Source organism: Ranitomeya variabilis, chromosome 2 (assembly GCF_051348905.1).
Source record: "Ranitomeya variabilis isolate aRanVar5 chromosome 2, aRanVar5.hap1, whole genome shotgun sequence".
NCBI classification, from domain to species: Eukaryota; Metazoa; Chordata; class Amphibia; order Anura; family Dendrobatidae; genus Ranitomeya; species Ranitomeya variabilis.
Window position 1 is genome coordinate 4,065,358 of NC_135233.1, and position 22,739 is coordinate 4,088,096.

Sequence of the window (22,739 nt, forward strand, 5' to 3'; positions counted from 1 at the left end):
TCTTGGCGCATGTGCTGCTGCACCTCGAGAGAGACCCGATATGCTGAACGGCGGATTGGGGGGTGATTGCCGGTGTCCACATCATGGACGGCTGCCTCAGTCCTTCCGGGCAGGCTGCTGAACAGCTCCTGAAAGGGGTGTAGGGTGACCCCCAGCTGGGAACGTTGGTCCTCCGAGAGCTGGTGGCCAGCCCCCACATCCTCGATGGATCCACCCGCCTTGGCTTGGGTGAGCAGATCCAGGAGGGTTTCTACCTCACCTTCCTCCGGGAGATTGCACACTGGGTGGGCACAAGCCTCCCGCTCATGATGTGCCTTCATCATGTTCACGTGGAAGGCCTTCCTCCTTCCACGGGCGTGGTCCAGGGTGACCAGATAGGTGACGGCGTTGAGCTGCTGGTGCACGAGGTATGGACCCTCCCAGGCCGCCTGAAGCTTGTTTTGTGGGACGGGGACCAGTACCCACACCTTTTGACCCACCTGGTAGGTCCTCTCACAAGCATTCTGGTCGTACCACCGCTTCTGGTCAGCTTGGGCCTGGGCCATATTGTCATGCACCAGCCGTGTCAAGGCCGTCATTCTGTCCCGGAAGCACACAACATACTCAATGGCCGACACTCCAGGGGTGGCCAAATCTCCTTCCCACGCTTCCTTCACCAGAGCAAGGGGCCCCCGTACACATCGCCCATACAGGAGCTCAAAGGGGGAGAACCCCGTTGAGGCCTGTGGAACCTCCCGGTAGGCAAATAAAAGGTGTGGGAGATACCGCTCCCAATCTCTCCCGTGGGAGTCGACCAACATCTTAAGCATCTGCTTTAAGGTGCCGTTGAACCGCTCACACAGGCCATTGGTCTTTGGGTGATACGGGCTGGCTACCAGATGTTGCACCTGTATCTGCTTACAGAGAGACTCCATCAGCTGTGACATGAACTGGGTCCCTCGGTCGGTGAGCATTACCTGGGGAAACCCCACTCTGGAGAAGATCTCCAGTAAGGCAGTGGCCACTTTGTCAATGGATGACAAAGCTACCGCCTCCGGGTACCGAGTGGCATAGTACACTACCGTTAATATGAAGCATTTCCCGGAGCGACTGGGAGTGGACAGAGGTCCAATGAGATCCACAGCCACCCTCGAGAAAGGCTCTTCAATGATGGGCAGAGTTACCAGTGGGGCTTTGGGGCACCGCCCCGCTTTCCCCACCCTCTGACAGGTGTCACATGAACGGCAGTAGGCAATTACCTCGGTCCTCATTCCAGGCCAGTAGAAATGCTGCGCTAGCCTGGCCCTGGTTTTAGCAATCCCTAGGTGTCCAGCCATGGGAATCTCGTGTGCTATCCGCAACAATTCCGCCCTGAACGGATAGGGTACCACCAACTGTCGGTCCCTGGGCCACGCCTCCGGTGAACCCTGCTGGACCGATACCCTGTACAGCCGTCCCTGGTCCCAGACCACCCGCTCGCGGTCTGACTCCCCGGGAGGCTGTGCCGCCTGCTCCTTGAGAGCTTTCAGGCTAGCGCCAGCTTCCAACGCTGCCTTAAATCCCTGACTCGATGTGGCGAGAATGGACGACACTGCCACATCCGCTGTCAGCTCCCCGGGATCTGTCTCCTGGCCGCTGTCTGATTCGGCAGCCACTTGGTCAGAGAGGGGGAAGACGTCGGACCTCTGTGAGGCTCCTTGGGCTCCGGCGCTCCCACTCCGGATGACAGCGGCCACGACCGCTGTGCCCATGGGTAGCGCCTGCTTCCCCCCGGCCCCTGACCAAGTCGCCGGGTCAGGCAGACTTCCCTGCACTCCTGACATCCCGGGTGTGGGGAACTCCTGCCCTGGGGTCTTACCTGGTGACTCCTCTCCCGGGACGCCTCCTCCCCCTATAGCCTGTTCTTCCTGCAGGGGCCCTAGACTCAGCAGGCTGGATTCACTTAGGGGCCCTACACTGCCCATAGCAGCCCCTCCCTCCACCTCTGAGCTCTCCCCTACAGTCTCCTCACCTGTCCTCCCTGTGAGCCCTGTGTGTGTGGTGTCAGTGTATGGAGTACCTTCAGGTTTCACTCCCTCCTCCGCTGTTGGAGGCACATTCAACACATCAACATTCACAGTGGAGTCATGACGTTCTTGGGGAGCCCAACTTGGGGGTTCAGTGGCCACATACTGAGACACTAGCCGCCCCAAATCGGTCCCAAGTAATACATTAGCAGGAATATTTGACGTTACTCCCACCTCCCGCACTCCCCACCCGGCGCCCCAGTCCAAAAACACCTTGGCGACAGGCAGCGCCGGTTCCACGCCTCCAATTCCGGAGACGGAAAGGGTTTTCCCCGGTACCAAGTCTTGAGGGGACACCACCTCAGGACGTACCAGGGTTTGTTCAGCACCTGTGTCCCGCAGTCCCATGACCGCTGAGCGGCCGATGGTGATGGGTTGGTAATTGTCCAGGGACCTCCCACCACCCCCTCCCACACATAAAACAGTGGATGGTTTCGGGGACAGGGATGGGGCCTTAAGACGCTGGGGACATACAGTCTTGAAGTGTCCCAACTGGTTGCAGTGACGACAACGTCTGGGTTCTGCACCTGGCCTGGAGAGGGCAGCAGGGGGGTACACCCCTTGCACTCTGGGGGCTGGGGAAACAGGGGCAGGATTGGGCTTACCCCTCTCCAGGAGCTGCTGGCAGGCTTCTTCGGCTCAGGCGCCCTGTTATTGGCATATTCGTCTGCCAGGGCGGCTGTAGCAGAAGCCCCCTTCGGTTTCCGGTCACGGAGGAACTGCTGGAGGTCCTCTGGGCAGTTCCACAAGAGCTGCTCCTTGACGAACAGTTCCTGGACCTCCTGGCGGGTGGTGGTGGGTAGTCCCTTGCCGGACTAAGCACGGGTGGCTGGCTCCTTGGGGAGTCCGGGCTGAGCTCCCCCTCGCCTTGAACAGTACCGTCCACCACCATCTCCTCATAGACCATAGCACTGGCCTGCGCCCTCACTGCACTCCTGGTGCCATCCGCCATCTTTGGAACCTCTGGTTACTGACACAGCTGTAACCCTGACCTTGCACACAACTTATTATATCTACACTCTGACCGTCTAGTGCTGGGCTGACCTACAGACCCCAGCAGTGAAAGTTACCACAGGTAGTCTTTAGTGTCTGGGAGTAGGGGTCCCACGCACACTATTACTCTGATCCCACCCGCTGCCACCAATGTGAAGGACACCCCGGTTCCTCCCACATCACCAATCCGTGACGTCACTACACAGGCACAGCTCTCCGGCGCCCCCTTTGTCTCTCAGGTCAGTAAGGGAACTGCACCTAGAGCAAATGGCCGCTGGGGAGACTGCCCTGTTACCCACGCTGGGTATTCTAAGACTCGCAATCAGAGTAAAAGGATCAGCCCAAAATTAATTTATGATTTAATTGCCTTAAGGGCGCACTAGGTAATTACAAGAAATATACAGTCAAAATATATCAAGAGTTACAGTCAGAGTAAAATATAACAATCATAAGACAAGGCTTAGAGGTATAAAGCTGGAGGTCAGTTTACCAGGTTGACGGTCGCTTGTGGAAGCTGGGGGGCTCAGCGTTCCGCAGGTCCAAGACTTAGTTGCCAGGCAGCCCCCAGAAAGCGTGTGCTTGCTCCCCTCTGGCTGGCATATGCCCTGTTCCTTAGTTAGTCATCTTCCTCTGTTCTGACCCACTCTCCAAGTGTCCCAGCTCTTGACCCTGCTGTGTCCCTCCCCCTGTAGCTGGGTGGGCTTAGCAATCTCCACCCCTCTGCATCCCTGCAAGATTTATTCCAATATCTAATAAATGGGATAACTTCTCTCAGGATGATCGGATCAGTACACGGGCAGTACCAGCGCATGTGGTTTGTTCTGCCGGTCGTACAGGGATCAAACCTGGACCCATTCGGTCGCTGTGGGAGGCTGATCTCTATATCTCAGGTTTCAGAACTCCCACGGACCCGGGAGTCGCACTGTCAGATGCGCAATTTCGTTAGGGCGAGGGGGATATTTTTTATGAGCCGGTACCTCGGACAATGCGTCCATAATTCACGATTCCATGTTGGAGACGGTTCGACTGGACGGCCATAATAGATGTGTATCCTGTGGCCACTTGACATGCGTGCTTTAATTAAGCCCCTCAGGCACCTCTATGTCCCCTGCTGGTGTGGCTTCCTCACTCAGGCTTTGAAATGCCATCTGCCTGCTACACTGTGCTCAGCCCATTACCATACTAAAAGGAACTTCATTCATTAGAAAAGGTGGGGGCCAGGAGCACTCCTCTCTGCAGACCTGTGACCAGGAGACAAAATGGAGTCACGCCAATCTGTTAGTATGCCCGTCCAAGATGGCGGCTGTTCCCTCATCACATCCGTCTCCTATCAACGTCGGCCACAAGCTGGTTTTCAGAGGTCTTCAGCAGACCACTGGCCATCATGGCAGCTTATGGCTATGTGCACACGCTGTGGACTGGTGTGCGGATTTTTCCGCACTGATTTTGATAAATCCACAGGGCAAAAACACTGCGATTTTTCTGCGGATTTATCGCGGATTTAATGCGGGTTTACCACGGTTTTTATGTGGTTTCTACTGCGGTTTTTTTTAATATGGAGCAGGTGTAAAATCGCTGCGGATTCCGCACAAAGAATTGACATGCTGCGGAAAATAAACCGCTGTGTTTCTGTGCGTTTTTTTCCGCAGCATGTGCACAGCGGTTTTTCATTTTCCATAGGTTAACATTGTACTGTACACCGTATGGAAAACTGCTGCGGATCCGCAGCGTCAAAAACGCTGCGGATCCGCAGCGTCAAAAACGCTGCGGATCCGCAGTAAAAACCGCAACGTGTGCACATACCCTATCAGTGCCCCGTGTTCACGTCACAGAAGCGTGTGCAAAGAACAGCGTGGCCCTTTGACAGCAGCTGTAAGGCTAAGTTCACACTAGCGTTGTGCGCCGCTGCGTCGGCGACGCAACGCACAACGCACGCAAAAACGCGGCAAAACGCACGCAAAAACGCTGCGTTTTGCGACGCATGCGTCGTTTTTTGCCGAAAATCGGACGCAAGAAAAATGCAACTTGTTGCGTTTTCTTGGTCCGACGCTTGCGGCAAAAAAGACGCATGTGTGGCACAACGCAACAAAAAAAAACGCATGCGTCCCCCATGTTAAGTATAGGGGGCGCATGACGCATGCGTCGCCGCTGCGTCGCCGACGCAAACCCGACGCACATTAGCTTAACGCTAATGTGAACGTAGCCTTAGAAGCAAATAATGGCTGACTTAATCAGTCATCATCTGCCTATAAGATTCCACCTACACCCAGACTCATAGTAAAACAGGTGGTCAGGAACAATGTCCCCACCCCTGTGCGTATAACTCCCAATAGGAACTATATAAGAGGAGGACAACGGGAGTATATATAGAAAAGTAACAATTTTATTGAAAAACACAATTAAAAACACACACATTTAAGGGTACGTTCACACAGGACTTTTTTGCTGCTTTTTTTTGCTGCTTTTTTTTATGCTAATTTTCAGCTGCTTTTTACAGTACCAGTAAAGCCTATGAGATTTCAGAAATCTCATGCACACACGTTGGTTTTTTGTTTGATCAGTTTTTTCTGCTTTGCTGCTTTTTTTGGACATAGGGCATGTCACTTCTTTCAGCGTTTTTGCAGCGTTTTTGCAGCGTTTTTTCACCCATTGACTTGAATGGGTGATGAAAAAAACGCTGCAAAAACGCTGAAAAAACGCATGTAGCATTATTTGCTGCTTTTTTTGTGCAGAAAATCATGGCCAGCAGGAAGGGATCTCACAGCCAAGAGCTTAGGGGTGTGGTTAGTGAGGTGTGAAGAGCCATTGTGAGCCATTGTGAGGTGTGAAGAGCCATTGTGAGGTGTCCTGATTGTGATCTACTGTGAGGGAGTTCCTGGTAGTGAGGTGTGAAGAGCCATTGTGAGCCATTGTGAGGTGTGAAGAGCCATTGTGAGGTGTCCTGATTGTGATCTATTGTGAGGGAGTTCCTGGTAGTGAGGTGTGAAGAGCCATTGTGAGCCATTGTCAGGTGTGAAGAGCCATTGTGAGGTGTCCTGATTGTGATCTATTGTGAGGGAGTTCCTGGTAGTGAGGTGTGAAGAGCCATTGTGAGCCATTGTGAGGTGTGAAGAGTCATTGTGAGGTGTCCTGATTGTGATCTATTGTGAGGGAGTTCCTGGTAGTAAGGTGTAAAGAGCCATTATGAGGTGTCCTAGCAGCTGAAAATTGGCATAAAAAAAAGCAGCAAAAATCTGCAGCAAAAATCTGCAGCAAAAAAGTCCTGTGTGAACATACCCAAAAAACGCACCAAAAACGCACCAAAAAAACGCACCTAAATTAGCATAAAAAAAAGCAGCAAAAAAAAGCAGCAAAAAAGTCCTGTGTGAACGTACCCTAAAAGACACCAAATGAATGTACCAGGAATCCATATTATATCCCATTTTAACAACCAACCATTGGAATGTACAAAGAGAAGATGTGCGGTAACTCCATGTAATCCTACCAAGTGGACCCAGTTCCCAATGACCACCCTATATCCGCAGTAATACATATAAGCCTGTGCAACTATGAAGTTAGAAAACGTGCCAATACAAGAACCTGATCCACAATGGAGACTAACATGGAGAGTGCCCGGAGGAGCAGCAAGAGTAACAAGTCATGCGGCGTTAGAAAATCCACCTCCCAGAGCACAAGCACAATCTTACCCACATGAGGATCCCTGGACCGAGCGTCACCCCTGACGCACGTTTCGCTGCTATCCTAGCGGCTTTCTCAAGGGGAAGTGTCATTTCCTCAAAACACCTAACCTTATATCCTGTAGGACCTGCGTCACATGACAGTCATGTGACCGGGTATTTACACCACTGCTTGTATCGGCGCATGTGTCCACCGCTCTCCGCCCCGCAGCCCCGCGGGCCGGCCCACGTCTGAACAGTGAATGGCAGCCAGGTAACCCCAGCAACCAAACAGCCACTCACAGACGCACCGCGGCCGGACTTTGGAGGTGAAGGGGGGGAGGCAAGTGAGCACACGCGCACTGCAGCCTATAATTTGCACCCTACCACAAACTTATAATTTTATATTCTATTATTCAACACCGCAACTATACAGTCTGTACAATGCCCATTATAACATACAAAATGCAATTTAAGCAATATTCCAATTCCGCAGTTGCAGCGAAGCGTGATGTCATCATTAGCATGATAGATTAGGATGCGTCCTTCTTCAACCAGGATATTTAGATGTAATATAATAAAATCACTAAATACAAAACAAATAAGAAAAATACAACGTTAAAAAAAGAGAAGAGAAAACAGAAAGGAGGGAAAAACCACAACAATACATTTCCATAGGCTTATAAATCCCTCAGACCTTACAGGAATGGGGCAAAGTTTAGAGCTTCATTTAAACCATAGGGTGACAATCCATTTCAACTCCCGTTGAGCCAGCATTTTTTTGACATTGCCACCCCTTATCCCCATATGTATCACATCAATCCCACGCACCTTAAAACTCCGTGGGTCACAATTATGGACTTCTCTAAAGTGCCTGGGAATGGTGGTTAACTCAGACAGATCCTCCACCGTCTTTGCTGCGCCAATGCCCCGCACATGTTCCCTCACTCTCACTCTCAGTTCCCTGGACGTCAGACCCACATATATTAGTGGGCAGCCACACGTGGCATAGTACACCACATTCTCGCTACTGCAAGAGATGTACTCCCTAATTTGAAATTCTCTTTTTCCATCTGAAGAGTGAAAGGAGGTACTGCGCAGGACATTGGCGCAGGCCAGACAGTGGCCGCACGTATGGCACCCCCTAATTGGTCTTGATGCCCCAAATAGGCTAGTAGTTGGTGCCATATAGTGACTTTTGACCAGCATGTCTTTTAAATTTCTGGCCCGCCGTGGGGTCATTAGTGGACAGTCGGATAGAAACGGACCCAAGGAGGGCTCGGTGCTCAAAATGCGCCAATGTTTTTTTAGGATGGCTCTGATGTTATCCCACTCATGATTATATTCAGATATGAATCTGATTGATTTGTCACCACCCTCCTTCCTTTTTTTATTATACAATAATTGATCACGTGGGGTTCTCTTAGTCCTGTTATACCCGTATCGAACACAACGTCTACTATAACCCCTTTGTTGAAAGCGTCTGCTCAAGTCATCAGCCTGTTGTTCAAATGTCTGATCAGTCGAGCAAATTCTCCTCATCCGGAGGAACTGTCCGACTGGGACGGCCCTAATCGTGGCTTGGCTGTGCCCCGAAGATGCATGTACAAGCGAATTAACCGCCGTTTCCTTACGAAATACATCCGTTTGAATAAGTAAATCAGAATCCACCCTCAAACAGATATCCAAAAAATCGATTGTATTATAGTCATATCTGTAGGTAATAGTGAAGTATATCGTGGCACTACTGTGTTGGTGCGCAAGGTAGGTTCCCCAAACCAGTAGACGTAGATAAAGTAGAAAAACTTGGCACTCAACTTGGTTATGTAGGTAGTTTTGAATATGCTTTTTATTTCGAATAACAGTCCCAAAATAAACGTTTCGGTCTACATAGACCTTCTTCAGTAGACTGAATTGAAAATATATGACAAGACATTCCTTTAGCATTTATACAATAAAAATTAATTTACAGAAAATAACATAAAAGGAGTAGAAAAAATAATAACAAGTTAAATCTAACAGTGATTTGGTGAGTTGTGATGGATAAGGAAATAAGGGAAGTAAGGAGAGGGAATAATTTTATAACATACCCGACTGCTCGGAGGATGGGTGTGAAGGGTGTCTCAGGATATAATGTAGATCCTTGTATGTAGAGATACTTATGGATCAGAACGGAGGACTATAGAGGTCGCTCTGTGATATCGAGAAGTATGTCCAAATGTTAGGTGCACAGTATAAATAATATATATATAGATATATATGTATGTGTATCATCTTGTAATCCCGAGTACTTGTACTGACCCGATATAGTTTGAAAGATAGTACTGTTGGTGGATGATGGAGTTTCAATTGAGGTATGATGTAGCTGTAAAAATAATAATGTAGTAACTGTGATTACTGTCAACAATAGAGAGGTAACTCATAGTAGTAAGAATACATAAGAGAAAGGGGGAACTCCTCACCAACTAGCAGTGAAGATCTATAGCTTGATATGCAGCAGGATTATACACCTATTGTAGGTGGGGTAGAATAGGGTAACCTGTTGTCCAGATAAAGAGTATAAATCAGTATGAATATTGGCATATAGTTTCTATGTAACAACTCTATGGGTCTTACCCTATGCATAAAGGCTGCATCATATATGATGTATAATTGTGGCCACCGGACGTAGTCTGCATATATGGAACGATAAGAGCAGTAAAGTGAGTAATAATCTAGGGCAGATGGGACACATAAAAAGAGAAATGGTGTCTGAGCTCACCCGTAGTACTGTGGTCTCCTTGAATACTGTGGAGTATGAATGGGGACCAGTCAAAAATGGCGTGCCTATAGTATAAGATACAACCATGAGGATACATGCCCGTAGTGACTAAGTACTGGTGTGGCCGGTAGCTTACCTAGATGTACGGAGTGGTGAAACGCCACGCAACGCGGTATCCGCCGCTGGTTGCTGGCAATGTATAGGGAGAATAGATATAAATAGACAGGGGGCGGGATTAGGCGTATAGCCCGGGAACCGGAAGTGTGTCACACATTGTGACGCTAACTTCCTGTCTATGCTGTGCTTAGTTGTCATGGACACTGACAACAAAAGCGTACAACTAGTAATAATAAGCATAGTGCGTTTAGACATAAGGAAGGGACATGTAGTTAATAGCGGAAGTGTGTCCCTATATGAAATGTGTGATTTTGTACATAATGAGACCGATCCTAAGATTAAGGAAGCGGTCACATGTGTAAACACAGCGGTCACATGATCGCTAGATCTACTGAAGATCCGCACCAAGTGGCTTTAATGTATAGGGGCACATGAGGAGAAAGGTCAGTGTGCAGTTTACTGTATACCCAAAGAGACACCACAGCAGCAGTCGGGTGGGAGGAAACCTAACATTTGGACATACTTCTCGAGCGACCTCTATAGTCCTCCGTTCTGATCCATAAGTATCTCTACATACAAGGATCTACATTATATCCTGAGACACCCTTCACACCCATCCTCCGAGCAGTCGGGTATGTTATAAAATTATTCCCTCTCCTTACTTCCCTTATTTCCTTATCCATCACAACTCACCAAATCACTGTTAGATTTAACTTGTTATTATTTTTTCTACTCCTTTTATGTTATTTTCTGTAAATTAATTTTTATTGTATAAATGCTAAAGGAATGTCTTGTCATATATTTTCAATTCAGTCTACTGAAGAAGGTCTATGTAGACCGAAACGTTTATTTTGGGACTGTTATTCGAAATAAAAAGCATATTCAAAACTACCTACATAACCAAGTTGAGTGCCAAGTTGTTCTACTTTATCTATATCTGTAGGTAAGTCAGATATTAAAAGAATTATGATTGAGCACAGCCATAAAATCCCTGAGCTGTTGTTCCGTCCCCCGCCAAAGAAACAAAACATCATCAATATAGCGCAGCCAACACAGCACATGGTCGGCGGCCCGTGCCCCCGCGTCCCCAAAAACCAACCTCTCCCAATACCCCAGGAAGAGGTTGGCATACGCGGGCGCACAGGCCGCACCCATGGCTGCGCCGCGCTTTTGTTGGTAAAATGTATCCTTAAAAGTAAAAAAATTATGCGTAAGGACAAATTCCAACAGCTCAAGGATAAGTTCACACAGAGGGCCGTCCAGGTCGGAGGTCCCCAGAAAGAAGCGAACCGCCCGTAGACCATCCAAGTGATCGATACAGGTATACAGGGCCTCCACGTCAGCTGTTACTAGAAGGGTCCCCTGCTCCACAAAGACCCCGTCAACCCTGGTAAGGACATCCGTTGTGTCTTTGACAAAGGATGGTAAAGTTTCCACCAAACCTTTTAGGTAGTAATCAACAAACTTACATGCGGGGTCGCACAGGTCCTACAGGATATAAGGTTAGGTGTTTTGAGGAAATGATACTTCCCCTTGAGAAAGCCGCTAGGATAGCAGCGAAACGTGCGTCGGGGGTGACGCTCAGTCCAGGGATCCTCATGTGGGTAAGATTGTGCTTGTGCTCTGGGAGGTGGATTTTCTAACGCCGCATGGCTTGTTACTCTTGCTGCTCCTCCGGGCACTCTCCATGTTAGTCTCCATTGTGGATCAGGTTCTTGTATTGGCACGTTTTCTAACTTCATAGTTGCACAGGCTTATATGTATTACTGCGGATATAGGGTGGTCATTGGGAACTGGGTCCACTTGGTAGGATTACATGGAGTTACCGCACATCTTCTCTTTGTACATTCCAATGGTTGGTTGTTAAAATGGGATATAATATGGATTCCTGGTACATTCATTTGGTGTCTTTTAAATGTGTGTGTTTTTAATTGTGTTTTTCAATAAAATTGTTACTTTTCTATATATACTCCCGTTGTCTGCCTATAAGATGTAGGTTTATTTTGCGAGCCCGCATCAGTCAGGGAGAAGTTATGACTACCCTGTACATATGTCATTAAGAGGTTAAAGGAGACAGAAGAAGTCTGCGCTGAATGTTAAGATTGGCAGGGTTTCTATGTGCAACAGGAAGACAGTTATATATACTTAGTGGAAGGAGGGTCAAGATTGGGGAAGATGTCACCAGCGACTAAGAGAAGGAGAAAAGAGAGAGCAAGTGTTTCAGTGATTTGCCTGAGTGTTTTGTGCGCTGTGTGGTGGTAGTGGATGGATTGGAGTGAATGAGAAATGAGAAGACCCTGAGCATTGTACATGAGGGGGAAGGAGAGAGGGACTGATATGGAGAGAGTGCACATGCGAGAGGTGAGGAGAGGGACTGAGGTGTAGAGAGTACACGGGAGGAGAGAGGCTGATTTGGAGAGGGTGAACATGAGGGAAAGAGAGGGACGGATGTGGAGAGTGCAGATGGGAGAGGGACTAATGTGGAAAAGAGGGACTGATGTGGAGAGAGACTGATGTGGAAAAAGTGAACATGGGAGAGTGCACAGGGGAGAGGAACTCAGGTGGCGAGTGCACATGTAGAGGGGAGGAGAGAGGGACGGCTGTGGAGAGGGAAGGAGAGGGACATGTGGAGAGCACATGGGAGAGAGAAGAGCGGGACTGATGTGGAAAAGGTGTACATGGGAGAGGGGAGAAAGAGGGACTGATGTGGAAAAGGTGTACATGGGAGAGGGGAGGAGAGAGGGACTGATATAGAGAGAGTGTACATGGGACAGGGACTCATGAGGAGAGAGGCACTGATTTTGAGACATGATGGAGTGATATAGATTTGATGTATATTTTCAATATCCACAGATGCATGGCATATTCATGGACAGGCTGGCCCTAAAGGCCTAGTCTTATCTCTATGCCCTGTTCATGGACATCATTATGCTCAGACATTTCCTGCATCCCACAAGCAGCTGTCCAAATTATACTCCAGAAAGTCCACCTGCTACGCACACATGACTATAGTAAAGTCAGTGGCCACAGAGAAAGAGGTTTGGTTTGCCTCTGAACAACTGGCATCTTGCCCTCTCTGCATTGAGGATAGCTGTGCACAAGTCTGCCGTGGAGTAGCTGTTTGACACGTGACGCTAAATCCCTTCCCTGCATCCTTTGCATTGAGTTTGTATGCAGAGGGCCAGCGCAATGTACCAACATGGGCAGAGGCAAGGACCAAAAATCTGATGTGCAGCTTCTGATCTGGGGTGTATCACACTGTAACCAATCCTGGGATTGCCCTTGTGACCATTTTGGTCGCCATCTGTAGTCCTATAGAGTTGTCGCCCATTAACACCATTCAGGTTAACAGCATGGAGATAGTGGAGTGTTTAGCCCCCGTCACACTAAGCGAGGTCGCTAGCGAGATCGCTGCTGAGTCACAAGTTTTGTGACGCAACAGCGACCTCAGTAGCGATCTCGCTATGTTTGACACGTAGCAGCGACCAGGCCCCTGCTGTGAGATCGCTGGTCATGTCGGAATGGCCTGGACCTTTTTTTGATCGTTGAGGTCCCGCTGGGTAGCACACATCGCTGTGTTTGACACCTTACCAATGACCTCATTGACGACTCACACACCGACACATAGGTGTGCATTTGCGTTGCCTTTTCCACACCCCTCCGCTCCGATTGGTGGTCGCTACTGCGTTCTGATTGGCGGTCATGCCTTCAACAGAAGGCGACATAGTAGCGCTTCCATCCTTTTTGTTCCTGACCGCGTGGTGGTTTGCAGATCGTTGTACAGTTCTCTGGCCTGCGACTCCTCTTCGATTTATCTATTCTTCAACGGTTCTTCTGACACCTATATTTTGTGCACGGTAGGTATCGTTTGGGGTCTCAAATACGTTTTCATTTTTCCTTAATTTATAGGGCACCTACTAATTATCTGCTATCATTGCTCTGGAGGGAGGGAGGGCTTGGCTGCTATCTGTGTACATATACTTAAAGGGGTATTATACTTTACATATACTTTAGGGGGTCTTGTGCGTGCACACCCATACAGCATGTTTTCTGCTGTCATGCACGGTAATGGAATGGAGTGCATTTATTTATTTATTTTTTTCAATAACTTTCTCATCTTTTTATTTTATTTGTTTCAGTTTGCAGCATCATGAACAATGCGCAGTGTGCTGTTGTGTTTGCTGCATTGCTGGTTGAGGAAGCTCGGCGTCAAGATGAGGCACGGATGCTAGAGAGGCGTTCCAAACGAAAGCGTCGCATGTGGACCAGAGAGTGGCAGCAGAAGAGGTCTGATTTGTCCCACATGCAACTTGTAAGAGAGCTTCAGGAGAAGAATCCTCATGATTTCCGCAACTATCTGCGGATGTCAGAGGAATCCTTCAAACATTTACTGGAAAGAATTACTCCACTGATTCAACGGAAGGATACAGCGATGCGTGCTGCCATCCCGGCAGATGAAAGATTGGCAGTCACGCTGCGATTCCTGGCCACCGGGCGCTCGCTGCAAGACTTGCATTTTTCTTCAGCCATTTCAAGGCCCCTGCTCAGCGTTCTAATTCCAGAGACATGTAATGCGATTTTCCACAGTCTACGTAGCTACATGCAGTTTCCCAACACGGAGGAGGAATGGAAAAAGGTTGCCTCCGATTTTGAGCAGCTTTGGCAGTTCCCTAACTGTGGTGGGGCTTTGGACGGGAAACATGTCCGGATCACTCAACCACCGAACAGCGGATCCTATTTCTTTAATTATAAGGGCTATTTCAGCATCATCCTGATGGCCCTTGTTAACGCGAATTACGAATTTATAAATGTAGATGTTGGCATGAACGGAAGGGTTTCCGATGGTGTTTTAGAGCACACACTCTTTGGAGAGCGTTTGAACAACTGTGACCTTCACTTGCCTCCCAACTCTGAGACTAGAGGCAACCTTAATTTTGTTTTTGTCGGTGATGAGGCCTTCCCGCTTCATCCCAATCTTATCAAACCGTTCCCCCAAAAAAGTCTAACAGAGGAAAGAAGAATTTTCAATTACCGCTTGTCAAGGGCACGTCGGGTTGTAGAAAATGCCTTCGGTATCATGGCCAATCGCTTCAGAGTTTTCCACACGCCTATTAACATGAAGCTTGAATCGATAGACTCCGTTGTTTTGGCTTGTTGCGTGCTTCACAACTTCCTTCGCCGTCGCGATGCATTGGCGTACAGTCCACCTGGCGTCATGGACTCTGTGGGCCTAGTAAATGGGGAAGTGCAGCTCGGTGAATGGCGCGCAAACGATCCCGCAATTGCAGGCCTTCAACCATTGGGACCTGGCAGAAACACCCACGATGCGAAGACCTGCCGAGACAACTACTGCCAATATTTTAACGGTCCTGGTGCTGTTACTTGGCAGCATCAGAACTTATAGTGGGCTACTACTGACATTTATACACTATTTTAATTATTGTAATGATTTGTCTAATAAACTGTGTGTTTTACTTTGCAAAAGCGTTGTTTCTCATTCTTTCAGTAGTAAGGGCCCGTATATACATACGTGTACTCATATGTATACAGATACATCCATGTACACATACATAGAAATCTACACAGATATACAGATACCTACATATACACATACATACTCAGACATACAAATATACCTATCTAAAAATAAATATATATCCATACATAAAACCACCAACACTCCAGTCTTCAGGTGCAACCGGAGACGCTGTATTGATAATGCGTCACTTTTCGAACGCAGCAGCGTCTCCGGTCTGACCTGGAGATATTTAGAATTCAGCCCGCTTCCTTCGCGCACGCAGTAGCGTCCTGTGATAAACCTGCTGGAGACGTTGATGCGTCGTAGGCGTGGTTTACGGCGTTGATGCGTCGTGGGCGGGTTTTACGACGTTGATGCGGCCTAGCTTGTTACAAGAGGCGGCAAAATGGCGGCCAGGAGACGAGCAACACCATGGGGCGACGCAGAAGTGCGCTACTTAGTTGCAGAGGTGGATGCAAGGGATTATGGGTGTCATGAGCACTCTGGACATCCAGTCCTCCACAAGCAGGCTGTGCTGCGGAGGATCAGTTGGGGCCTAGCCCAGAGATTTGGGGTGCAGCGCTCCAGTACCCAGATCTGGAAGAAGCTGGCGGATCTGCGGTACAGGTCCAGTGAGCGTATCGCCAGCATCCGGTCACAGAGCCTGCCCCATCGTGGTGAGTGGCGTTAAGATAGGTTAGCATAGTATATGGCGGCACATTAGTTACAACAGTAATTACAGTGCAGCACCTCAGGTATGTAATAAGTTATTTTTTCTCCAGCACCTGCAGGCCCTGGAGCCCCAGCCGGAGTCACCTACAGGCTCGTCACCTACAGGCTCGTCACCTACAGGCTCGTCACCTACAGGCTCGTCACCTACAGGCTCGTCACCTACAGGCTCGTCACCTACAGGCTCGTCACCTACAGGCTCGTCACCTACAGGCTCGTCACCTACAGGCTCGTCACCTACAGGCTCGTCACCTACAGGCTCGTCACCTACAGGCTCGTCACCTACAGGCTCGTCACCTACAGGCTCGTCAGCATCACTCCCTGATATGGGTGCAGCCTTGTCTCCCGGGAATTCTTGCACATAAAAAAAAGGTCCATACAACTTGTAAAGGATAGGGCTGTCGTGTACTATGAAGTGTTGTATCTTTCCCTAGCCGGTGATGCCAGAGGATCCGGGTGGTCCCTTAGCTCGTCATCACCCGAGCTAACCAGAAACCGTAAGTGTTAAATAACAAACACGTACCTGATAGTTAGATGCATGTACAGAATAAGTTTTACCATTCCCTCCATAGAAATCCCTACATTAGAGGACCTCCTGGCTTCACACAGGAGGATGATGGCGGCACAGCGGACACTGACTGATGCAGTCAAACAGCACGGAGTGATGCTGGCAAGTTTTGTGGCTGCCCAACAGCAGAGCTGTTGTTGTTTTTATATTTTAGTTTTTTGTTGGTGTTATATTTATTATCATTATAAAACAAAATTAAAGTTTATATCCGCTGTTGTGTACGCTTTGTTAAAAACAACATGTTTCATCACTCACACTCATTATATGTATACATGCACCCAGCCCATTACCCCGCCTACTAGACCTGCAAATAACTATATGCTGAATTCAGTAAAGCAGGCTGCAAGTTTGAATCAAAAAAACATTTTTATTTATAACAAATATTAAAATTAATAAACATTTTAAATTAACTATTTCATTAACAATAACTTAACTATTTAAGAATTAAACTTAAACCCTAAAAGTAAAATGGCACTAAAGTTCTTCATACTGGTTTTCTGCATTCAAAAATCCTTGCCTGGGCGGAGAAGATAATTGGGCAAGGAAAGAATGTGAAAACCTGGGATATTGTGGTGGAGGGGCAAGCGGCAGGTTTTGATGTGATATAATTCGACGCACTGGTGTGCTACGCATTGCCTCTGGCGTTTGGGTCATTGACTGCCGTGAACAAGGATCACGTTCCATCCAACTGTGTACAGTTGACGTTTCATCCAGTTGACCGGCTGCTGCTTTACTTAAAGTCTCAAAAATGACCCTTTCGGCGTGGATCCTCTGTGTGTCTTCCAGCTTCCCAAGACGATCAGCGGCGAAGTTGGCAAAGCTGTCCACGCTAGTGTTGGTCTGCTGGCTTAAAATTTCCTTTGCCAAACAGACTAGCTCTGTCGATGGCGACAAGGTGGCCTTTCTTCTGCGTAAATTGTTTATTCGCCGTGGTACAGTAGCTGAGTTGAGGGTGCAGGGTCTTCACTCGACCCCTCAGTAGCCTCCGCCAGGCTCGGTTCATCACCCAGCATGTCGTCACTGGTTGCGGTTGACAGATCATGCCGATGTTGCTGCAGGAACAGAAAATTAGAATTAAGGGGAGGAACTAGTAGTACAGGATAGGAATTGTCATTCAACGGTATGAGCACTGAGTGGGGCAAAAATAGTAAAGGATTGTACTTATCTGAAGTGGAAGGGATAACTTTTATAAACTGCAGAATAAAGCAGGTAAAAACTTAGTAAATTTTTTCTATTCAACTATGGCATGAGAGACCAAGTCTTAATGCTTTTTACAGGGAAGCAAGCAAAGAAGGTACTTACATCTCCAACAGGGGTGTCAGTCGGGATCACAGGGTCTTGATCCAGGGTCTTGCCGCATCGAAGATACCATTGTGCGCGGCAGCTGCTGGTCACGGGTGAAGCCAAGCAAGTCATAGTACCATAACGAGGGCACATAAACCTCATCTGTGGCGGCACCAGACTTCATTGACTTCACCACCTTGTTCAGCTCTTTTCTTATACACTGTGCGTAGACCCTGGATCTTTTTCCGAACAACGCTCTCATCCACCTTCTCGCAGGGGTTATGCTGCTTAAAAAGAGCAACAAGTTTTCCATATGCCTCCCTTTTTTTATTTCTATTACTGTACTCAGCAGATTTAATCTGCCAAAGGCAGGGCAGGGACCGATACATCTCCATTAATTCACGGACAAATTCCTCGCTATTGTAAGACATCTGAAAGAAAGAATAGCATACAGTGAGCATATATGGAACATTTTAAAAAGTTAAAAATAAAGTTTGAACCACACTACCGTGTGCCCACGAGACCGCCTAAAATGGCTGCCTGTGCAAAAGTATATGTACACAGATAGCAGCCAAGCCCTCCCTCCCTCCAGAGCAATGATAGCAGATAATTAGTAGGTGCCCTATAAATTAAGGAAAAATGAAAATGCATTTGAGACCCCAAACGATACCTGCCGTGCACAAAGTATAGGTGTCAGAAGAACCGTTGAAGAATAGATAAATCGAAGAGGAGTCGCAGGCCAGAGAACTGTACAACGATCTGCAAACCACCACGCGGTCAGGAACAAAGGACGGAAGGGCTATTGTGTCGCCTCATAAGGCAAGGCCGCCACCAATCGGAACTGAATGGGCGCGGAAAAGGCAACGCAAATGCACGCCTGTGTGACTACAACGTCACACAGGACGTCCCTCATCGAGGTCTGAATTGTCAAAATAGCTGCCATGTGACAGGGTCACAACGACCAACGACATCGTTGTACAGGTCGCCGCATCGCTGCTGCGTCGTTGGGAAGATCTCACTGTTTGACATCTCACCAGCGACCACATAGCGACGCAGCAACGATCCCTGACAGGTCGTATCGTTGTCGGGATCGCTTTAGCGTCGCTAAGTGTGACGGGGGCTTTTGGGTTGCATGTTATGTACATAAGTTTATTTTGTCAGCAGAAGTGTCAAAAAAAGAAAGGGACTACTAGAGAAGGGGGAAGCGGTTCTGGTGCACGGTCAGCGATGCAGGGGAAGTCTGCTCTTGGGGTCAGTATCTGGGTTGGAGGTCTCTGTGGGTTGGGTGAGTATGTTTGATTTTACACATGTATCCTCATATAGTTTGTTTTATGCACACAAACCCAGGGACGTGCTGGAGACCAGTTACAAAAACAGATCTGATGGATAAGACCAAGCCTAGGACAGACAAGATGGCTCCGGTAGTTGACAGCTCCGAAGACTCCAGCAGTCAAGAACATGAGAGATCAGATACTGAGAGCGAGACTGACACAGAGTGGGAACAAGACCCTGCTTCCAGTCAGGCAACAGGTGGGGTGTGCGATGTCCAATCTGGCAAGGGAATGCCCTGCATATATAATGTGTATCCTGCTCTGAATCCTTCTGTACAGCTGATCTGTCTCTGGCCCCTCCGCAACCCTCTGTGCAGCTGATCTGTGTCGGGCTCTCTGCGTCCCTCTGTGCAGCTAATCTGTGTCGGGCTCTCTGCGTCCCTCTGTGCAGCTGATCTGTGTCGGCCTCTCTGCGTCCCTCTGTGCAGCTGATCTGTGTCGGGCGCTCTGCATCCCTCTGTGCAGCTGATCTGTGTCGGCCTCTGCGTCCCTCTGTGCAGCTGTTCTGTGTCGGGCTCTCTGCATCCCTCTGCAGCTGTTCTGTGTCGGGCTCTCTGCATCCCTCTGTGCAGCTGTTCTGTGTCGGGCTCTCTGCATCCCTCTGTGCAGCTGTTCTGTGTCAGGCTCTCTGCATCCCTCTGTGCAGCTGATCTGTCTCTGGCCTCTTTGCATCCCTCTGTACAGCTCATCTGTGTCGGGCTCTGTGCAGCTGATCTGTCTCTGGCCTCTCTGCATCCCTCTGTGCAGCTGATCGGTCGGGCTTTCTGCATCCCTCTGTGCGGCTGATCTGTGTCAAGCTCTCTGCGTCCCTCTGTGCAGCTGATCTGTGTCGGGCTCTCTGCAGCCCTCTGTGCAGCTGTTCTGTGTCGGGCTCTCTGCATCCCTCTGTGCAGCTGTTCTGTGTCGGGCTCTCTGCATCTCTCTGTGCAGCTGTTCTGTGTCGGGCTCTCTGCATCCCTCTGTGCAGCTGTTCTGTGTCGGGCTCTCTGCATCCCTCTGTGCAGCTGATCTGTGTCGGGCTCTCTGCATCCCTCTGTGCAGCTGTTCTGTGTCGGGCTCTCTGCATCCCTCTGTGCAGCTGTTCTGTGTCGGGCTCTCTGCATCCCTCTGTGCAGCTGTTCTGTGTCGGGCTCTCTGCATCCCTCTGTGCAGCTGTTCTGTGTCGGGCTCTCTGCATCCCTCTGTGCAGCTGTTCTGTGTCGGGCTCTCTGCATCCCTCTGTGCAGCTGTTCTGTGTCGGGCTCTCTGCATCCCTCTGTGCAGCTGTTCTGTGTCGGGCTCTCTGCATCCCTCTGCAGCTGTTCTGTGTCGGGCTCTCTGCATCCCTCTGTGCAGCTGTTCTGTGTCGGGCTCTGCGTCCCTCTGTGCAGCTGTTCTGTGTCGGGCTCTCTGCATCCCTCTGCAGCTGTTCTGTGTCGGGCTCTCTGCATCCCTCTGTGCAGCTGTTCTGTGTCGGGCTCTGTGCATCCCTCTGTGCAGCTGTTCTGTGTCGGGCTCTCTGCGTCCCTCTGTGCAGCTGTTCTGTGTCGGGGTCTCTGCATCCCTTATTAGTTTTTATTCTCTTCATTGGGGGTTTTCTAGTTTTTCTTTTGATGTTTTCATCTTCTCTTCAGACTTTTCTACAATGTCTTTTGAGGAGATCATTAGTGTAAAGAACAAAATGGGGACTAAAGCTTTCTACAAAGCGGTGCAAGGATCTCGAGAGGGAAAGTCGTCAGCTGATCGCATGAAAGCAGATAAGAGCAGGTAGGTGTCGGGAAGTTAACCTGGTCTTCTACCAGTCCGTAACATTCGAGGTGGTTGCCACCTTATACTGATTACATTACCGGCTTCAGCCGCTGAGGTCCGGTGGTGACACCATATGTAGGGTTCTTGCTCTAAACTGCACTGTTATTTCTATGGGTAGGACTTGTGATATGAATATAAATGATGTATTGTGTATCTTATGTTCCTGCTTTCAGACCCTTAGAAATGTCCTCTAAGAAACCTGTCCCTTATCTGAGGAAGGTGGTCCCGGCCAGGAAAAGGGTAAGAAGTCTGTTGCTATATGCTTAAGTGGGTTTTATCCTTTGTATGATCTACCTGTTAGATGTCTCTCTGACCTCATGCTGGCCTCAGGGTGTTCATCTGTGATCTGTGGAAAGCTCCCACAGGAGAAATAATACATTACACTGTGTTGCAAATTATTATGCAAATTGGATTTAAGTGTCATAAAGATTTAATTGTTTTGTTTTTCAAATAAACTCGTGGATGGTATTGTGTCTCAGGGCTCAATGGATCACTGAAATCAATTGTAAACACGTGATAATTAGTTTTCCAGGTGATTCTAATTAAAGAAAAACTACTTAAAAGTGATGTTCCACATTATTAAGCAGGCCACAGGTTTCAAGCAATATGGGAAATAAAAAGGATCTCTCTGCTGCTGAAAAGCGTTAAATAGTGCAATGCCTTGGACAAGGTATAAAAACATTAGATATTTCATGAAAACTTAAGCGTGATCATCATACTGTGAAGAGATTTGTGACTGAAACAGAGCACAGACAGAGTTCATGCAGATAAAGGCATAATGAGGAAGTTTTCTGGCAGACAAATTCATTGGATTAAGAGAGCAGCTGCCAAAATACCATTACAAAGCAGCAAACAGTTATTTGAAGCTGCTGGTGCCTCTGGAGTCCCTCGAACTTCAAGGTGTAGGATCCTTCAAAGGCTTGCTGTGGTGCATAAACCTACTATTCGGCCACCCCTAAACAGTGGTCACAAGCAGAAACGGTTGCAGATGGCCCAGACATACATGAAGACTAATTTCCAAACAGTCTTGTTTACTGATGAGTGTCGAGCTACCCCGGATGGTCCAAATGGATGGAGTAGTGGATGGTTGGTAGATGGCCACCATGTCCCAACAAGGCTGCGACGTCAGCAAGGAGGTGGAGGAGTCATGTTTTGGGCCGGAATCATGGGGAAACAGCTGGTAGGGCCCTTTACGGTTCCTGAAGGTCTGAAAATGACCTCTGCAAAGTATATAGAGTTTCTGACTGACAACTTTCTTCCATGGTCTAAAAAAGCAGAAACGTGCCTTCAGGAACAAAATCATCTTCATGCTGACAATGCCCCATCTCATGCCGCAAAGAATCCCTCTGAGTCATTGGCTGCTATGGGCATAAAAGGAGATAAACTCATGGTGTGGCCGCCATCTTCCCCTGACCTCAACCCTATAGAGAAGCTTTGGAGGATCATCAAGCAGAAGATCTATGAGGGTGGGAGGCAGTTTGCATCAAAACAGCAGCTCTGGGAGGCAAAGAAATACAAGCAGAAACTCTCTGAAAACTCACAAGTTCAATGGATGCAAGAATTGTGAAGGTGACATCAAAGAAGGGTCCTATGTTACATGTAACTTGGCCTGTTAGGAGGTTCTGGAGGTAAATAGCTTTTTTTGTTCAGTGAATGTGACCTCCTAATGCTGCAAATTCCACAATTGAGCATTTTCAGTTCTTTAAAACATATCAAATGTTTAGAAATTCTACTGTGCCTAATAATTTGGAACAGTGCATTGTGGGGTTTTTATTCATTTTGGAGATTATACTGTTATCATTGGGAGGTTTCTTCAATAAAATTCGATGTATACTCTAACGGGTGATGACTTTTATTAGACTGACTGTCATTTGCACCGACCATTTAGGAAAATCCAAGAAAAACGTCATTTGCATAATAATTTGGAACATAGTGTATTCCACTCCCTC

At 48.3% G+C, this 22,739-nt stretch overlaps 1 protein-coding gene across 4 annotated transcripts in view; it reads left to right on the plus strand.

Moving 5' to 3' along the window:
* The window catches only part of RRP36 (ribosomal RNA processing 36), a 41,608-nt gene that overhangs the window by 13,339 nt on the left and 5,530 nt on the right, over positions 1–22,739 (plus strand). For 2 of the 4 annotated variants that reach the window (XM_077281860.1, XM_077281859.1), the window contains exons 2-4: positions 19,019–19,201; positions 20,616–20,748; positions 20,964–21,030. In XM_077281860.1, coding sequence (XP_077137975.1) covers positions 19,054–19,201; positions 20,616–20,748; positions 20,964–21,030 — 348 coding nt within the window. In that variant the 5' untranslated portion in view covers positions 19,019–19,053. Of the gene's footprint in view, positions 1–13,711; positions 16,317–16,391; positions 16,917–19,018; positions 19,202–20,615; positions 20,749–20,963; positions 21,031–22,739 lie in introns of those variants that run through there. The other 2 variants (XM_077281862.1, XR_013220975.1) reach the window with 2 other exon arrangements.